This window comes from Pectinophora gossypiella, chromosome 13 (genome assembly GCF_024362695.1).
Source record: "Pectinophora gossypiella chromosome 13, ilPecGoss1.1, whole genome shotgun sequence".
Classification (NCBI taxonomy): domain Eukaryota; kingdom Metazoa; phylum Arthropoda; class Insecta; order Lepidoptera; family Gelechiidae; genus Pectinophora; species Pectinophora gossypiella.
Genome location: NC_065416.1, coordinates 12,407,488 through 12,426,091, shown reverse-complemented (window position 1 = coordinate 12,426,091; position 18,604 = coordinate 12,407,488). Strand labels below are relative to the sequence as shown.

At 36.3% G+C, this 18,604-nt stretch overlaps 1 protein-coding gene across 1 annotated transcript in view; it reads left to right on the top strand.

The window, feature by feature from the left end:
- Nucleotides 1-18,604, top strand: part of LOC126372150 (receptor-type guanylate cyclase Gyc76C) — a 91,392-nt gene that overhangs the window by 44,771 nt on the left and 28,017 nt on the right. The window contains exons 3-5 of the mRNA XM_050017767.1: nt 3,056-3,178; nt 12,858-12,971; nt 13,679-13,804. Of these exons, the coding sequence (XP_049873724.1) occupies nt 3,056-3,178; nt 12,858-12,971; nt 13,679-13,804 (363 nt within the window). The remainder of the gene's footprint in view (nt 1-3,055; nt 3,179-12,857; nt 12,972-13,678; nt 13,805-18,604) is intronic.

Genomic DNA, 18,604 nt, shown 5'->3' with positions numbered 1-18,604 from the left:
TTATGTACATCCATCTATTAATGTACCCTTTTCAATGGCAAATACGTCGATCTCTTCTTAAACAAGAACTTACTCTTAAAGTTGAAGAACGAAGTCAAGAGCAAACCCATTTTAATAAAAAAAAAGTATTTCTATTTCTAATCTATTGTCTTTTTGCACATATCCAGTTATCGCGGATATTTGCAAAAATACCAAAAACTCTCGGATATTTTTGCGTAAATGGTAATAAGATTGACCAAAGATGTTGTAAGATTGACCGCTACAAAATACGCGTCGTGAAAGAATAGCCTTTATCAGAGAAAAAGCAAACATCCAATATTTTACACTGTTTTACTATTCCCGTCCGAGCACGAAATGGAACAAATTCAATTACTTTCAGTTTCTATTCAGCGATGCGTGTTTTATTATATTTTTCCCGTTGACATACTTTTCTACGCTGACAAATTAAATATTTCAGGAAAAGGTAAACTTCACCACAACCATAAAACCTACCTACCCACATTGGTAGTGGCCATTTTAATCCCCCTGTACCCCCCGTCCGTTGAATGTGGGGACGCCAGTGTCCAGCAGTGGAACGTATATAGGCTATTTATCTACCTACAACTTTTTTTAAAATAGCCGAGGTCGTATGCCAATCTGTCCTAAAAGTTTGCTTATCACGGCATACGACCACGGTTATCTACTAAACATCACTATTCGGAATAATTTCAGTAAAATATACCTTATTTTCTTGTTTCATACTTTTCATACATACATACATACATACATAAACTCACGCCCGTAATCCCTAATGGGGTGGGCAGAGCCACAAGTAATCAAAGACAACTTGCAGCCACTGTTGTATTGTGTTCATACTTTTCATTATTATTGTTTATTTATTTTAGTTTATTTGGGAAAGAAACAATTGTGTTTTATAACAGATTTATATAAGTACATATAAATAGTTTAGTTTGCGTCAGACAGAGTACTGCGGGGCGGAAGGCAAGAGGGAAACCACTGCCCTATTTTTCCCTAAAAAAGTGATGCAGCATGGAAAATGCTGCACCGACAAGAGCGTGGCTCTTAAATTGATGATGATGATGAAATAGTTTAACAACTAAACTGTTTCGACAGGTAATTCATGCAACCTCTTAAAATTACACATTTTGTTATATAGAAAACAAAAAAGAATTACTTTAAAGTTTAAACATTACCCGTATCGTAAATATAACAATTCCAAATCAATATCATTACTTACAGATATTTGAAAAAATACCACCAAATTTTGATGGACAAGTGTCATGTGCATTCACATGTATTTTTCTAATATTGTGTAACTGCTTTTAGATAACGTATTTTATGTTTATACCGATATAATTATTTGTATAGTAAAATACCTTCAAATTACACTTTGGGGAAGGAAATTATATAAAAATAATCACAATCACATGCTGTAATAAACGTAAAAAAATATTAGAATGATCGCATCATTTTACACCTTGATTCCCGACCCGGACAAGTAAAATTGTGCGTTTAGATATTCACCCATATTGAGCATGAGTTTTCCGTATTCGAGTTTTAGTTTTTAAACTTTTATTTTAATAGCATTTTATGTATTCTGTGCTTTTAGTCTGTTAACGAACTAGTTTGTGTAGTGCGCGGGGTGTGCCAAAAAATAAAAGACAAAGCCTCAAGTATAATCAACTCATCCCCAAAATAGACAGTTCGTCAATTTTATTGGCCATTCTTCTCATGTAGACAAAAACAACTATATCTAATGTTTTATTTTATAAAGACGATAAGTACTTCATACTTGTGCCACATACTCACGACTATATGCGAATTAGAGTAGTCAGAGGTACATCCATCACATCGCAAGATGAACCGAGCTTTCTGTTAGACTTAGTGAGCCGTATCGCGGAGAGCCGTATCGCCAAGTAGAGCCAGCTGTGTTATTTAAACTTATAAGTAAGTAACTTAGAAGTTAAAAAACAATAAATTGTACACGTGTAGGCATAATATAATAAAAGAAAAAAAAAGAAAAAATAATACAGTCTCATTATAAAGTTTATGACTAGTATAATGGATCACACAGCAGCTGGGGCGAGTTTAAAAACAGACAATGATGAAGTGGAATTAAGAAAAATGAACAAGTTAATAGGAAACCAGCGCTTCCAGCTTCCAATCTTCTTTACTGGCAGATGACCAAAATACGCCATAATAAATTATGTTTTAAACTTCTATATAAGTACTTACTTTGAAATGAGAAAGAATTAATAAACTGAATTAACATATACCTTCCCTATGAAATGTCAATGTGGAAGAGTTGGCTTAAGGATCATGCAACCAGGCCAATAATTTAAAAAAAATAGATGACATTACTAAGGCGCGAAATTGTAATAATATAGTAACATAATAACATCAATAATAATACGTGACAAGTGGCAATATCCACTTGTCAGCCATCTTTGCTAATGAAAAGTATACTTTCGAAATGAACTCGACCGGGAATGGAACCAGGGACCTCTAGGCGTCTAGGATAACTACGGTGACAGCCCTGACACCATATTGCCTATCAAGTAAAATATTTTAATAGACGCATTAAAAAGTTAACGTCTTCAGTAATGGATAACACAGCTGAGTCCTGCGTTTTAGAAAGTTGTGATTATGACAAAGTGGACGTTACATGGTATAATAATTATGTATTATGTGTTGTATATGACACGTTCATTAGAACCGTGGTAGCCCAGTTGGTAGAACGCTTAACTCTCACTTTGAGGTCGCAGGTTCGAATCCAGCACAGGCCTAAACCAATGTATGTCGAATTTGTTTTCGAATTCACGTTTGAATCATAAATCATCGTGAGGAAACCCACATTCCCGACAAATGCATTTTCGGAGATAGTCTCTGCTTACCCCGGTGGGAAATCGGCGTGAGTTTATGTACGTCATCATTTCCCTGGCATTATCTCATTTTTCACAGGGCACGCTTATCTAACCTGAAGATTTGACAGGTCCGCTTTTTACAGTTTGTGTATATATACATATTATATGTAATTTTATTTGTTTGTTCTCAGAGAAAGTATAATCCCGGGAACGTCAATGACCGCCACAGTGGAGTGGTACACCAGCGCAAACGCAGCTCTTCTCAACCACCTCACTAAGGAAATCAAGGACACTGACAGCAGTACACTGTGGAGGTAACGTTATAATATTCTTCAGCATCACTAATTTAATAGCCACACTCTTGTCAGTGTAGCATTCTACATTCTTGTCTATCAAAGGCCAATTCCTTCACTTCCTTATAAGACACGACGTTCGCCTTCTCTTTAATCTACTCCATGTAAGCTCTTTTTGGTCTTCCCCTTCCTCTCTTTCCTTGTAGCTTCCCTTCTATAATGTTTTTAAATTCGTCGTGTCTTATTAAGTGTCCAATCATCTTGCCTCTTCTGTCCTCAATAACTCTCAATATTTGCCTCTTTTCCCGCTACAAAATGTAATAATATATATAAAGCGCCTGCTCTTATCAGGCTTTGGTCTAATGTTATTTGACAATAACTGTTATGGTTTCTGATAGTCTACTAACATTTGTTTATAGTGCCTGTCCCTGATGTTATCATTATAATGATAGCACTTTCTGTCTCAAGCCTATAGGTGAGCTAGTTATTCTAAAACCAAAACATACTTTGTGGACCCTACCATTATATAGGGTGTTAGTGACATCGTAATGAATATTGAGGGGGATGATTTGGACCATGATTCTGAGTTTATTATATCAAGTGGAATTTTCCAATCATCCCTCACAGTTTTCGTTACGATGTCACTAACATTCTATAATATATTCTGTGCTGAACATGCGAGATATTATGACAATTAAGAATCATTTTACAAAATTCAAAAATATCTTTAATCAATAGGTAACATAGATTTTTTTTCTTATTCAGGTAATCAACTCTTATTAATATACATCAGTAGTGTTTACTAATACAAAGTACACGCTGAGCCAATAACAGACTACCCTAACTTAGGAACTTAGTTAAGAGTAATTAAAACATATATCGTCACTGGAAAGGCAAAATTACGTAAGCGCCAAAATAGGTATTTTGGGTTTTTTATATATTCGGAATCAGCGTTTCATTCTGCGTCGATCTGTCTGGGTAGCATTGCGATACGAGCACTTTTTTGGCGCTTACGTAAATTTAAAAATAGTTGACTTTTTTCAATTCCAGTTTCTTAAACGACAAGATTTTGGTGTTTTTTTCGTGACTGGTGTATATGTAATATTGTGTTCCTATATAATAACTACATATTAACTTTAAGTAAATTTGGCATTCTTTAGTTTGAAAAGTATCATTTTATTAGTAATTTTGGTCTACTGAAAATAAAAAATAGACTATGTATAAGTCATTTTTATTTACAGCTTTTAAAATAAGTAAAGCGTATAAGAAAAAAAAGTCTTAGCATGTTTATGCAGTGAATGGCGAATAAGTAATTTTGACTTACAGTATTTAGAATAAGTAAGGCGTGTACGTAAATTTGCCTTCGCATTTTTATGCTGTTATTAAGCACGTTTGTGGGCTAGCAGTAAGTTTCCCAGGAAGTTATTTTTTAACAATAGATCTAAAAGTAAAACTATTTTAGAATTGATTTTATAATTTATTAGTGACCCGCCCGGCTTCGCTCGGATGCAATTCTGAGGAAAAATGAAATTATTTACGACATCACATTAAATCCTCTAAAATAACAGTATTTTTTACACTATTTATTGGATGTTATTATACATACCGATAAACTTTCCTCTTGAATCACTCTATCTACTAAAGAAAATTGCATCAAAATCCGTTGCGCAATTTTAAAGATTTAAGCATACATAGGGATATAGGGACAGAAAAAGCGACTTTGTTATACTTTTTAAGTTCTGTCGTATGCATATTTAGCGCCAATTTTGAATTGAGAACTCAAAATTCAAATTTGTTGGAATTTCGAATATCAAAACAATTGAAAGCATTAGGATTAATGCAATTGTTTAGTCACAGCGTTGGTTTGAATCTGTCAGGTCACGTCCGAAAATGAATCTTACAAAGAAAAATTTTCTATAACTTTCGAAGAGGCCTACCGCGACTTCAGTGTTTCAAAGAGTTAAAATCTCTATTCCACGATGAAGTGCCATGTCTGCGAACCATCGAACGCTGGTATTTAGAATTCGAGCGTGGACATCCGCCTTCACTGAAGATAATATCGTTGCTGTGAGACAACTAATCCTCAAAAATCGTCACGTGACATACCGAGAATAGAGGCATTATTAGGCATTTCAGGGACAACCATTTAAACGATATTGCATGAGGCACTTGGTGTGAGAAAACTAGTTTGCCGTTGCATTCCGCATTTTCTGACGATCATAAGGTAGCCCGCGTCAGATGGTGTAAGAAAACTCTTCAGAGGTTCAAGCGAGGAGAGTCAAATCACGTGTACGACATCATCAGTAGTGACGAATCTTGGATTTATGCTATTATCCTGATTCCAAACAACAATCCACAGTTTGGGTCTTCCAAAACGAGTCAAAGTCGACTAAAGTTGTTCGCTCTCGAAGCACTTCAAAGAAGATGGTGGCTACCTTCGTGGAAAAAATCGGTCATGTTGCGACAATTGCACTTAAAGATCGTAGGACGGTTAATGCGGATTGGTATACCACAATTTGTTTACCACAAGTCATAGCCGAACTTCGAAAATCTAACCCAAAGCGACGCATGATGATGCGCAGGGGTGCAGGATGCTGCACCATAACAACGCAAGCTCACACACCGCTCTTCAAACGATTATTTGAAGCAGGAAAACGGAGAAATTCTTGACCATCCTCCATACAGTCCAGACCTAAGCTCCAATGATTTCTTTATATTTCCTAAAATTAAAAAAGAAACTCTTCGCGGTCAAAGGTTCCAGTGCGGTGAAGAAGCGGCCAACGCTTTCAAGTCAGCCATTTTGAACACCTCTACTTTGGAGTGGAATAAATGTTAAATAATACCTGGTTCGAGCGAATGGAAAAGTGTATTAAATTTCGTGGTAAATACTCTGAAAAACAATAAGGGGAATTATTGAGGAATTAGAAATTATTGGGGAATTAAAAAGACTTGACCCTTCCAGAGACTTGACTCGACTTAGAGCCACGTATGCTTGTCGTAATTCAAACAATTTTGAGCCCAAATATACTACTGCATGGTCGACTGTGCTGCCCTGCATATGTTATGTTATGTTAGTGGGCTCTGTTTTCCGCATTTAGACTCTAAGGTGGCCCATTATGCGTGTAATTGTTGACTACGTAAGCCAACCTATCTCCTTCCAGAAGCTCAGAAGCCTCCTGGGGATTTCACAGGCTTCGCGAAGCGACCCCATTCCTTTGAGGATTTTTACCCGTTGTGCTGACACTCCCGTGCATTCCCGGATTACATGGGGGGCAGTTTCTTCTGCGTCCAGACAGCCTCTGCAAAGTGGGCTGTCCGTTATCCCTAAGTTAAATAGGTGCTTGTTGAGTGGGCAGTGACCCGTTATACTGCCCACTACTATTCGGAGGTCATTGCGGTTTAAGCGAAGCAGTCGGCGAGTGAATTGGATATCATAGGCATGATATCCTTCGACTGTCTGCATGTGGGCAGCTGTGCCCATCTGTCGTTGTGTAGTTGCTGGGTATGGTCCCGTACCCACGAGCGTAACTGACTGAAAGGTATCGGCAGGATTGGTTCGGGTCCATATACCCTGGTGTCTGATTTTCTCCTTGCCAGTTCGTCGGCGGCATCATTACCCAGCGATCCACTGTGCTGCCCTGCATATTATGGACGGTGGATGCCAATGACAAAATTAAGGGCAACATCCTTCTTTCAGTCATTTTGTAATATCGTCCATCTTGGATTTGAAATTTTGACATAATGACAGTATTCTACTAGTGTAGTCCTATCATTTGATACCCATATTGAGGGGGTTGTGGAAAAATATGTACCTAGTCCGCTATTTTGGAACGGCGGCCATCTTGGATTTTAAATTTTGACATAATCACAGTATTCTACTTGTGTAGCTATTTCATTTGATACCCATATTGAGGGGGTTTGGAAAAATATGTAATCCCCCATTATGTACCGGCTGCCATCTTAGATTTATAATGTTATTGATTTTATTATATTGTATTGACATCGGAATTAAAGGTGCGTACCAAATTTCAGATCAATCTGACAACAGGAAAGTACTTAAATTGCAATATCTAATTTTGATACAAATATACCGTACGGGTTTAGCTAAATAAAACCGTTTAACCCTTTCACGGACAGAGACCATGGGTCATTGGTGGTTCATAATAGGTAGTATGACACCTTGGAATCGGAACGTCCGTACACGTTCTGTCTTTGAAAGTGTTAAAAAGAAACTTTTACAAACAGATAACGGGTTGTACGCTATTATTTATATTTTATGAAACTTTATTTCTGGCACTTCAGTATTTTAATAGCTATTTTTATAAATCAATTGAAGTAATAAGTCATTTAAGGAGGTATTAAGAATAATTATTTGTCTCTTACGTCTTTTTACCCATGTAAGATATTACAAAAACTTACTTTAAAGAATCTTTGGTGAACTGACATAATCAATCGATCATATTTTAGGCAATTTTCACATAATGAAAGCAGATGTGTAAAAGTCGTTACAGTAACTTTTACTCCGCCAACATTACAGTATTATTATATTTAAAGAAATATTGTCGTTCTCGTATGCATTGTCGTAAGAGCTGTAAGTAATTTTGCTTCCAAATAATATTTTAACCAGATGGCGGTTAAGTAAATTTGCTTTACTGTAAACTGAAGTCATTTTTACGTAAGCGCCACTATATCCTGAAATAGCAATCCAACTGTTATGATATGTATTGCTGGACATAGAAAATTAAAAAACAATGTAACCTTACATTGACATCATCTAAATTGGATAATTGGGTAAAAAGTTATGATAAAAAAACGAAAAAATGAAACTTTAAACGGCTTTTTCTCGAAATGGCCTTTTGGCGCTTACGTAATTTTGCCTTTCCAGTGACGATATTATAATAACGGGTTCTTACCCAGTTAAAATCAGGGTTATGAGACTCCCGATATTTCGACACTGTTGCAAGTGCAATGATCACGGGATGACTGATGAGATTGGATTGGATTGTGTTTTAATTATGATAATAACCACGTAAACTTAAAACAATGTACTTAGTTAAGAGTCTTTTGTAATTATTTCTTTTTATGTTGGTGCAATAAAGTATATTTATAAAGTTACAATTCCAAGCAGAAAAACACCGCAATTTACTGAAAACTTCAGGTACTTACACAAACATGTAAGTATTCGTCGTGAAAACTTTTTCAGTCCAGTATAAGTGTTTTATGGACATATTTTACGCGTCTCTCGTAAACCAAATGAATCATAAAACGCTTTTTTAATTTGGAAACTTTTACAAGGTGATAACTTTTAGGAGACATTTTATTTAGAATATACTTACCATGCTGAGTATTCATCGTAAAATTCGATTAAACGTAATACGTTTATCACACAGATGAAAGTGCATTAACATACAATACAATACAATACAAATACACATAAACCACAAAGGGGTCTAAAAAAACCACATCGAAGCGATTCATCTAAAAAAAGCAATAAGTATTGCAATTTGATATTTGCGCATATAAAAGTAAGTGCGCAATGCAAACAAAATGTCTGCTGGCGTGGTCTATTTCCCTCATTTGGCGCTAACTGCTATCGCGCTAGAGTCGATTGAATTAATCGGAAGACAAAAAGAATTTAATGATTGCTGCGAATGATGATGATGATGATGTTTAATGTGATTTTGTTTTTTTTTTTTTTTTTAGAAGATTGAAAGAATTTTTCAATATGATCCCGTCAGACGACAATCTAAGTTGAGGTTCGCGCCTAACTCCCTCAGCGCTCCCTATTTGTCCGGCCCAGTAGTTAATGCCATCTGCGGCAAATCTACAATAAAAATCTTGTCAATCTTTTAGTCTACTGCGCTTCTGTATTACAATTTAGAACACATTAGATTTATTTATTTCTTCTCTAGTCACCATCATCTCCCTAGCGTTGAACTGATTTCACAGTCTGATTACCAAGCCTAATGATTTGACAGATACTGTGAACTCCAAGGTGTATGGCTTTGAACAGAAACGTCGGGAAGAGCTTGATTCGAAACGCGACGAGCTGAAGGCCCGACCATCTGCGGCCATAACTAATAATTATATCAGGAGGTGTGCTGACGTGCAGTGAATGTGACCGTACGTTCACTGCTAAGATCGGTTACGTCAGCCATATAAGAGCGCATCTTAGGCGCCCTGCCCTGCGCGTGCAGTATAACAATGCGTTCAGGAGGCTGGTGGGGTTGCCGCGATTCTGCAGCGCTTCGGCGATATTCGCGCAGGCGCAAACCGATGATTTCTATGCGATCATCCGGAAGCGGAGCGCCTCGCTGCTAAACCGGTTTCGTAGCAGCACTAACGGTATCCTGGGCGCATTGTCTGAGCGGTGGGACTCGCCGATGCTGGAGAGGTGGATGAGACTGCATGCCAACTCATCACCTTTCTTGCAATGAAAATTTTAACATTGGTGACAGTTCGAGTTACTAACCATTTTATGTTAATTTATTTTATTTGTATTTTATTTTATTTAATGTAATGTAATGCAATGTGTGGGCCTAGTTGCCTGAATAAAGAATTTGATTTGATTTGATTAGGCGTTCCTAGATTGAAGACTTGTCGCCATGGCCGAATACGGCTGGCTGGCGGGCTGCTGTATCTAGATGTTAAAAAGATTTTACATTGCATAAAAAATATAACAAAAATATATGATTATTTATTACCTTCTACACATTTTTCTGACCTTTCAACTGCTGGAACTATGACGTAACAAGTCTTACTATTCAAGACGTCTTCAAGTGACGTCATTTAACTCTGGTATCTAGCACGAGTAATAAACCTCTTATTAATTGCAAGCTACTCTATAATCTATTCAAGGGAGATACGTGTGGGAATTGGTAGTAAATCTTGTATAGAATAGAAGGAAATTATGAAGTTATTATAGTAGGTAACCTAGTTAATAATCTGTTGCTTACTTAAACCCTATGTCGGATGATTCCGTGCTTCGGAAGGCACGTTAAGCCTATTGGTCCCGGGCTACTACCACAGACGTCTCCACCAACCCGCAGTGGAGCAGCGTGATGGAGTAACAGTACGGCGGCAATAACTAGGGACATACTGGGTCACACGATCAGAGGACCTCGGTTGCAGTTGGATTTGGGACAATAAGCTTCTTGACAACCCAGTGAAATGAGATACTTTTTACGAAACGTCAAAACTAAAGTTTTCTTTGGAGTTTGTATGGAAATACTGTCCTGTGACGTCATTACTCCCTCCAGTTGAAAGAGAGGTCTATGCCCAGCAGTGGGGCGTATATAAACTATTTATGTTTTATGTTATGTTACTAAAACACACATTGAATACACTTAGATAACAACAATCATGAATACAGAGTACAAATAAATCAAATCATATAAATCATAAAAGAGAAGTATAAGTATATCATGATCGAAGCAAATGGAATTATATTATACTTAGTCTCTACTTTCCTAAAACAGGCGTTAGTTTATGCACGTGTGTTTCAATATTTGATTTACACTTGAATTTAACAGCTCAAATAATGAGTTGAATCATCCCCCTCAGTATTAGTTACGATGTCACACACACAAAAAAATATAAGTCTATGCGTTTTACAGTACTTATACAAAACATACCTATAATAATTTGTCATACTTATTACTTATACATTTTTTGAAAGTCTATTTTATGAGTAAAAAGGATATTTAAATCCGTTTTTCGTTAAAGCCCTTTATTTTCATTTTCCTCCATTAGATTGGATTCTAAATCCTAAAGCCATTTATGAATATTTTTCCTTAAAAAAATATTTGCCTTTACGCGGTCGACGTAGTAAAATTTCTGTATTGCAAAATGTTTTGGCAAAATCTGACATCTGGGGCACCCCTCTGACGCTAATCCTTCTCTCATGATACGGATTGTTATCTTAATAGAATCGGACATTACTTTGCGGGAATTTATTAAAACTGACAATTATTAGAGACCCCCCGCACTAGCGTCTTTCGAGCGTCGTCGTCGACGTTGCGCCTACGCTGGCGACGACGCTCGAAAGATGCTAGTGTCGGGTGTTAAAATGTGTGGATTGATTATTTCACCACTCGTAGACTGTAGTAAAGAAACGAATTGTAGCGTTGACAACGACTCTACGAACGGCGACCCTCGCTACGGCGAGTCTCTTTACGGCAAGTGGCCTTATTTTCCCTCTACGTCGAGCAAGTTTTGATGTTATAGTACAGTTATGTTAAAAACTGTTTTGCTGTTTTCTTATACTTTTCCGTTCGTTGTTTTTATATAAGTAGTAGTGTTAGACCTATTCTTTATATTTATGATTGTTTTGCCACTTCGCATATAATTCAGTTTTAGTTGGTAATTACAAAGGTTACAAACACGTCCGACATTAAGAGATAGATCGATGAATATAAAATTATTTTAAAAAGTAAAGAACACAATTTTTTTATAACTTTTTTTAAAAGGTATTTTTATGTCGCAATTGTCAACAGGGGGGGGGTTCTCTAAAATGTGTTTAATATTTGTAGGCGACCAAGGATTTATGTCCATAGGGATATAATTGACCATCTTATGGGACACTGACTGATCACTTAACCAAATAAAGGATACTTATATCCGTATCTATGTGGGAGAGAGCGGGAAAATAAACCCTGAACTGTCTAAATAACCCACTATATTATCTTAAGTGTTTTAACAGCACAGAATATAATATTCGAACCAGAGAAAAAGAAAAAAGCCTTCAGCGACCACGTCGTCTTCCATTCTTCTTCTGTCTCTTTCCTTCTCATACCTCTCGCTCTTCCACTCTGTTCAACCGAATACGTCTTCACTCATATCCTTCCTTTTTCACAAACTGTCTGGTCTCTGTTTCACGTACTCTCTCTCTCTCTCTTACTCGTTCATCTTATATTATCTTACTCTTCTACCTCTTCTTCATACATCCCACATCTATCTGTGTATGTGTGTGTTTATGTAAACTTCGTATCTTAAGTTGTTGAACACAAATTCCCCAGTTACCCACATTCTCGAGAAAACGTTTCGGAAGTACCTATATCTATCTCTTTATATCTCTTTATAATAAGAATTTTGCGTAGACGAACATTCTGTGATTGATCACACAAAGTCTTTTTCTCCTTGTTGAACTGAGAACGAATAAATTCTTAAAACGCGTTCTTGTATTTGGATTGTTTCCGTTTTAATACTCGTACATGGTATGCTCAATCCTATGAAAAGCCGCCATTGCTAGCCGTTTGATGACATAAGTGTTACATGAGTGTTACCCTTAATTTGGTATCCAACATTCCAAGGACTTAAATTTTATTATTGACAATTAAGCGAATTACTGACTAACGTACTTAATGACTATCACATATATAAAAAAAACATTGAAACTGTAGATAAGTAAGTAAATCTTTTACTAAAAGTTCACAAATGTCTTGCAAAAAAGTAAATTAAAAACATTCGTCGTATATAATACTTATAACCTCAACGCTTATCGGAGAGGTTAGCCGAAGACTGCGCAGACTCGAGAAGAGAAAAAGATTTATTTATTTATTAAAGATTTAGATCTATTTATTTAAGATCTAGCCTTTGCCCAGCAGTGGGATGAAGTAGGCTAATTAAGAAGATTAGATAAGACGCCTGAATGTGAGTCCCTCTTTGTCTTCTGTATTAAATAAACTGTGTCTTGTTACAGGTACCTTGTGGGCTTCAAGAACCTGCTTCGAAGTATAGAATGTAAGGGCATAGCCTCCGTACTAGGTATCAACTACTTCGCCACAGGTTACCTGCACCCTCGGGCTCACCAGAGGTAAATATTTACTTAATATCAGACGTAGCAAGGTCGTACTAATGTTGTTATGTACTTACTGAATTTGGGAAACGGTCACTGAACTTTGGCAAAATCAAACTCGTCCGTAAACATTTTCGCAAAACCAAACTCGACAGTAAACCTTTTCGCAAAATCAAACTCGACAGTAAACATTTTCTTACTGATTGTTGAATTGAAATCGATAACGTGCCTACGACATGTCATGTGATCACTACACTGACAAACATTACAAACATTTTTAGTAGAAATGTTGTTTATATGAGGAGGTTTATACGAGGAGCTCGGTGGCGCAGCAGTTAATGCGCTCGGTCTGCGATTGTTGAAGTTAAGCAACATTCGCAAAGGCCGGTCATAGGATGGGTGACCACAAAAAAAAAGTTTTCATCTCGAGCTCCTCCGTGCTTCGGAAGGCATGTTAAGCCGTTGGTCCCGGCTGCATTAGCTTTATTATTATTAGAGTCCACTTACCAAACCCGAAGGTATTGAGAGGTTTGGATTTTCGAGTAACGACTAAAAGTCCAACCTTCCAACCCGAAGAGAAAACGACTACGCTAACCTTAGTAACGACTACTTACTTAATTACGTATCAATCTACGACTACTGAGGCTGTTAACTACAGAAAGCAGTACAGTAGTCTTTCTTTAGAAAAGGAAGGATAAACTTCAATATCCTTCTCATTCGCACAGGTACATATCCCACATGATCCTGGGCCGAGATCTTCTGGACAACACGCTGAACTTGGTGCCCTCCCTCATTCCGCTGCACAAAGACATCAAAGAGGACAGCATTGAGTACCAGGTGCTGGAGAGGAAGTAAGTTTGCCTTATATTTTTAAGTAGCACTCTCTTGACAATGTACAATTTTCTATTTATTTATTTAACAGTGCATTCTACACAAAATAGAATCTATCATCCATAAATCAGACCTATTTATCTTTACCGTTCTATCTGTCTTTTTTCTACACATACCTAATTCTAGAATTTATTACGGACGACCACCTTCTCTGCAAGCTCTTTAAGGTCTTCCCCTTCCCCACTTCGCTTACATCTTCCCCTTCATGATGCTTTTTTTTATAAATTCTTTGTATCTATATTTTGATATACCGACTTCGCCTTTCAATTGATTGAATTTGATTGTTTTGAATCATTCCAAAATTAAAATATAGCACAAAGAATAAACCTTATTACTTAATAAATACTATCTAAATGTGAATCTAACCTAGACGGCAGCAGAGCTTTAACAATTTAAGATCTAAAACACGTGACGTGTCCACCTGGAAAAAGGGCGGGAAATTTCAGAAATATACTTAGTTTGTTAGAAAATGTATATGAATATACATACATGCGTCATGCATATACTGAAAAGGATTTGAAATTATGTAAACGGTTCCCTTACGTGGGCGTATTGCTGGCGGTTATTTAGGCCTGAGACAATGTCGCACTGTAATACTGTACCAAAAAGTTTTAAATTGTATTGCGCGCACTTGACGGCAGAGCCACCGCAGCGGCGCAGTATTACAGTGGGACATTATGCCGCTGCTTTCTGCCGCGCGGCGAAAAACTCGTAGTGCGCGCCTGGCCTTACAGCTAAAATAGAGTATATTAGTCATGTCAACCATCGAAGCTTAACTGCGTAATATCTACTCGTAGCAGTCACCGTTGCCGAACTAAGGATGACATTATATTACTGAAAAGGAACGCACCTACGAGAATGACTAGAATGTTCCATCCCTGTCCCGTCCAGTTCGGATAAAAACACGTTACCTACGTATGCAGCCACAGAAGTAATCTGGCGGGTTAAAAACGCCACATTGCAGCAATTCATCTAAAAAAGCAATATTGCTTTTTGACATTTGTTTACATTGCACACTTACTTTTATGTGCGCAAATGTCAAATTGCAATATTGTTATTTTAGATGAATTGCTTCGATGTGGCCTTTTTAACCCCTCTGGTCTAAGCTGAGTCGTACGAGGTCGGACTAATTATATCAATAAAGATAATAAAAAATGAAGTTGTCACGTACCATACCAGATACCTAAATAAATATTACATAACACTTACCACTTCTGAAATAAAATGAAACGAGTGTATCTCAAGAAAAGTTGAATTCATGTTTTATTCAACGCAAAATGCACAATTTCACTATTATGTAAATTTCTATCTAGACTTGAGGCTGAATAAAGGTTGCCACTTTCTACGAAGATAAATTATGTATTTTTAAATGAGAAGTTTAAGTCCCCATTTGTAGAATGCTATCAAGCACATCTTAGGCTATTAGAAAGTTCAACCGCTATTAGGAAAACAAATCCTTTCAATATTCAAACCATGCAGTAAATTAAGTACATTAAATCAATTGCAATTTCAACAAACACTATATCCTAATTAGATCAGTCAGAGACATATCCATCGCAAGATGAACTAAGTATAGTATAGTACGACCCCTCACCGAGCTTTCTGTTAGACCAACGTGATAGGTGGCGAGTCGTATCGCGATCTACATATTATAAGGGTCGAGCCTGCTGTTTTGGTAAATTGGTAATTTTATCTTGGGGAAAAAAACAAATTTTACATCTCTTTTAATCTGACGACTTGTCAGTGAACAGGGGGGTTAAAAGGCCACATCGAAGCAATTCCGCTAAAACAGAATATTGCAAGTTGATATTTGCGCATATAAAAGTAAGTGCGCAATGTAATTATGTCAAATAGCAATATTGCGTTTTTGGATGAATTGCTTCTATGTGCCGTTTTTTTACCCCCCAAAAATAATCAAGGGTAAGTCTATTATGTACCTATATGTACCCATAGTCCGTATCTAAAATACTACTTTAAACATTTTTCTCTGCAATAGTAACTTGAACGTTTAAAAGCGCACTTTTACGACAGCCCACAAATTGTGTTTCATTTACTTTTTCTGCATAAAATTTAAAAGCACTTTCGCTTCATGTTACTGTAAACGACGGCTTGTTCAAATATGCAAATCTTATCTGCGTATTTACCTACTAGGTACTAGTATTCTGTTCTGCTACTACATAGAATCATAAAGTGAATTAATCTGGGTAAAATAATATTATGGTACGATTATTTTAGCATATGTTCTTTTGATAATATAACATAACCTCACGACTATATCCCAATTGGGGTACTCAGAGGGACACCCATCGCAAAATGAAGTAATGGTGGTATTAGTAAGTATCTCAGATTCGAGACTGCCCTCAAGATCATGTCAATGTAACAGTTCTTATAATAAAAACAGGGACTTGAGCATGATCTTGAGGGCAGTGTCAGCTGAGATTAGTTTATTAATACCACCTTAAGTAGGTATGTACTTAGTTCATGAGGTATGAACGCCGAACTTTTTGTAATCGGTTTATATGTCGTGGCCAGATTTTAGAATTGATCATTTCATGATGTGCACGATCATTTCATGAAATGGCACATCATGATGTAGTTTGGCCAGATCAATGAACACACAACGTTTAACGATATGAGCAACTAAATGCATGAGTACTTCATAATATGGCCAAATGTTGGCCATCATATCGTCAAATTAGTTGCATTATCCACCGGTAGTGGCGCTGGTGTCGATTAATTTAAAACTTGATTGATGTTATAATATATGAATGAATCAATTTAATTGTACAATTTTCCATATCGATAGTATCGATTACGTGAATAATTTTGAACCTAAGAAATTAATCGACTATTCGCATTTTTATTACACGACATAGCATGGACACCGACTACATTAACGATATGGCCAAACGTTGATTGAAATATCATTAAAAAATGGCGTTCAAAAGATATATGGTCAACTTAAGTTGGCTATTTCATGAAATGTAACCATTTCAATGTGACAATTCTTATATAAAAACAGGGACTTGAGCATGAGCTTGAGGGCAGTCACAGCTGAGATTAGTTTATTCATTTCGATCACATCATGAAATGATCAATTCTAAGATCTGGCCACGACATAATATATTATGCATGTCAGGAAATAGATTACGAAATAAATTGAAATATCTCAGGAAACAAAGTACTTACCGTTTAACTTTTCCTTAAGCTCTCATATTTTAACGACAAAATGACATCTCAAAGTTCAGAATGTCGTTCCATTATGCGCTAACTTTACCTAATGCCGTCACAAAATTCCCGGCTAAGCCAACCGCACATGCGAGTTGGTGCATTATTGCCGAGTGCACTGAATCTCGGACATTTGTGCCTCGACTGAATTAAATTAAGGTGGTGGAAATGTTTGTTAAACTTGGACTAACTTGAGCATATCCAGGGTAGGCAGGTTTTTTTCGTGATTTGCCGCGAATGCCAGAGAAGGCTGAAAATTAAAACCTAAGCATACACCAAGATTAGTCTGTCAAAATTTTCATAGAAAACAGCTAAGGTCGAATCTTGTTTTGTAAATTAGAAAATTTCTAACACCCCGGAATCATCATAATTTATTTTTTTATTCATCACGTTTCCGTTGGTCGATCAGAAAGCTTGGCGAAGCGTGGGTAGGTACCTATTTTGTTCATAATGCTTGGATATACCTCTTGACTACACCAATTATGAAGGAAAATACCTTCTTTTATTGACCTTATTGTAGATTACCTATTTCCTTATTGTAGATAACCTATTTCCTTATTGTAGATTACCTATTTCCTTATTGTAGATTACCTATTTCCTTATTGTAGATTAGCTTCTCTCAAAATTATTAAAGCCCACCGCGGTACTGTTTTAGTTTTGGTATTCCTTTTGGCATAACCTTTAAAACTTTCGTTGATCAGCGGAGGTAGGTGAGGTTCGATAACTTTTTTTACGTTTCATATTCTATATTCTTTATTTGATGATTAATGTTAAATTATAACTATTTTCCTTATTTTAACATTTTCCCATTAAATTTCTTTTCTTGTTAGCGATTTCTTTTTTATCGCTACTCTACCTAGGAAGGCATTCCCTACCTGACCATCTCAATTAAGGAAAGGCTACATAATTTATTTATTTATTAAGGTACATACAACATTACAGTATAACCCAATGCGCTGTACGACGAGAAAACAACAAACTAATACAACAAAAATAAACATTGAATGAAAAAACAAGAAACAAAAAAAAGAAATAAACGAATAATAATATAATAATATACGTATAAGTATCGGAACAATTTTACAATAAATTCTAGGCGCATTGTCTGAATGGTGCCCAAGGGATGGTACGGTCACGAGTACTAATACACTTTGAAACCATGTCATATTGACTTTTTTGACAAATTAAACCGTAAGTCTCATTAAATGTCAAATATCGAGGGTTGAAAGGCAAATGGGTTTAAGCGACATTTTGTGAACTTTACAGGAGAGCCATTTAAAGTTTTATTTTTTCGAAAAAAAATCATATAAAAAAAACTACTGAATCAAAAGTGTTCAAAATGCTAAGTATGATTTTAAATTAAACGTTGCACAATTCTGTATTTATTTGGTTCGAAAAACACATCAGTTATAGATTTTAGAAGTCGCTTAATACAAAATGCCTCAATTGAACTAAATTACAGTTGAAGGAAAAACGGTTGATATCCACTAGAGCCAAATATTGGCTAAAAGCAAAATGCTTTAAGAAACCTT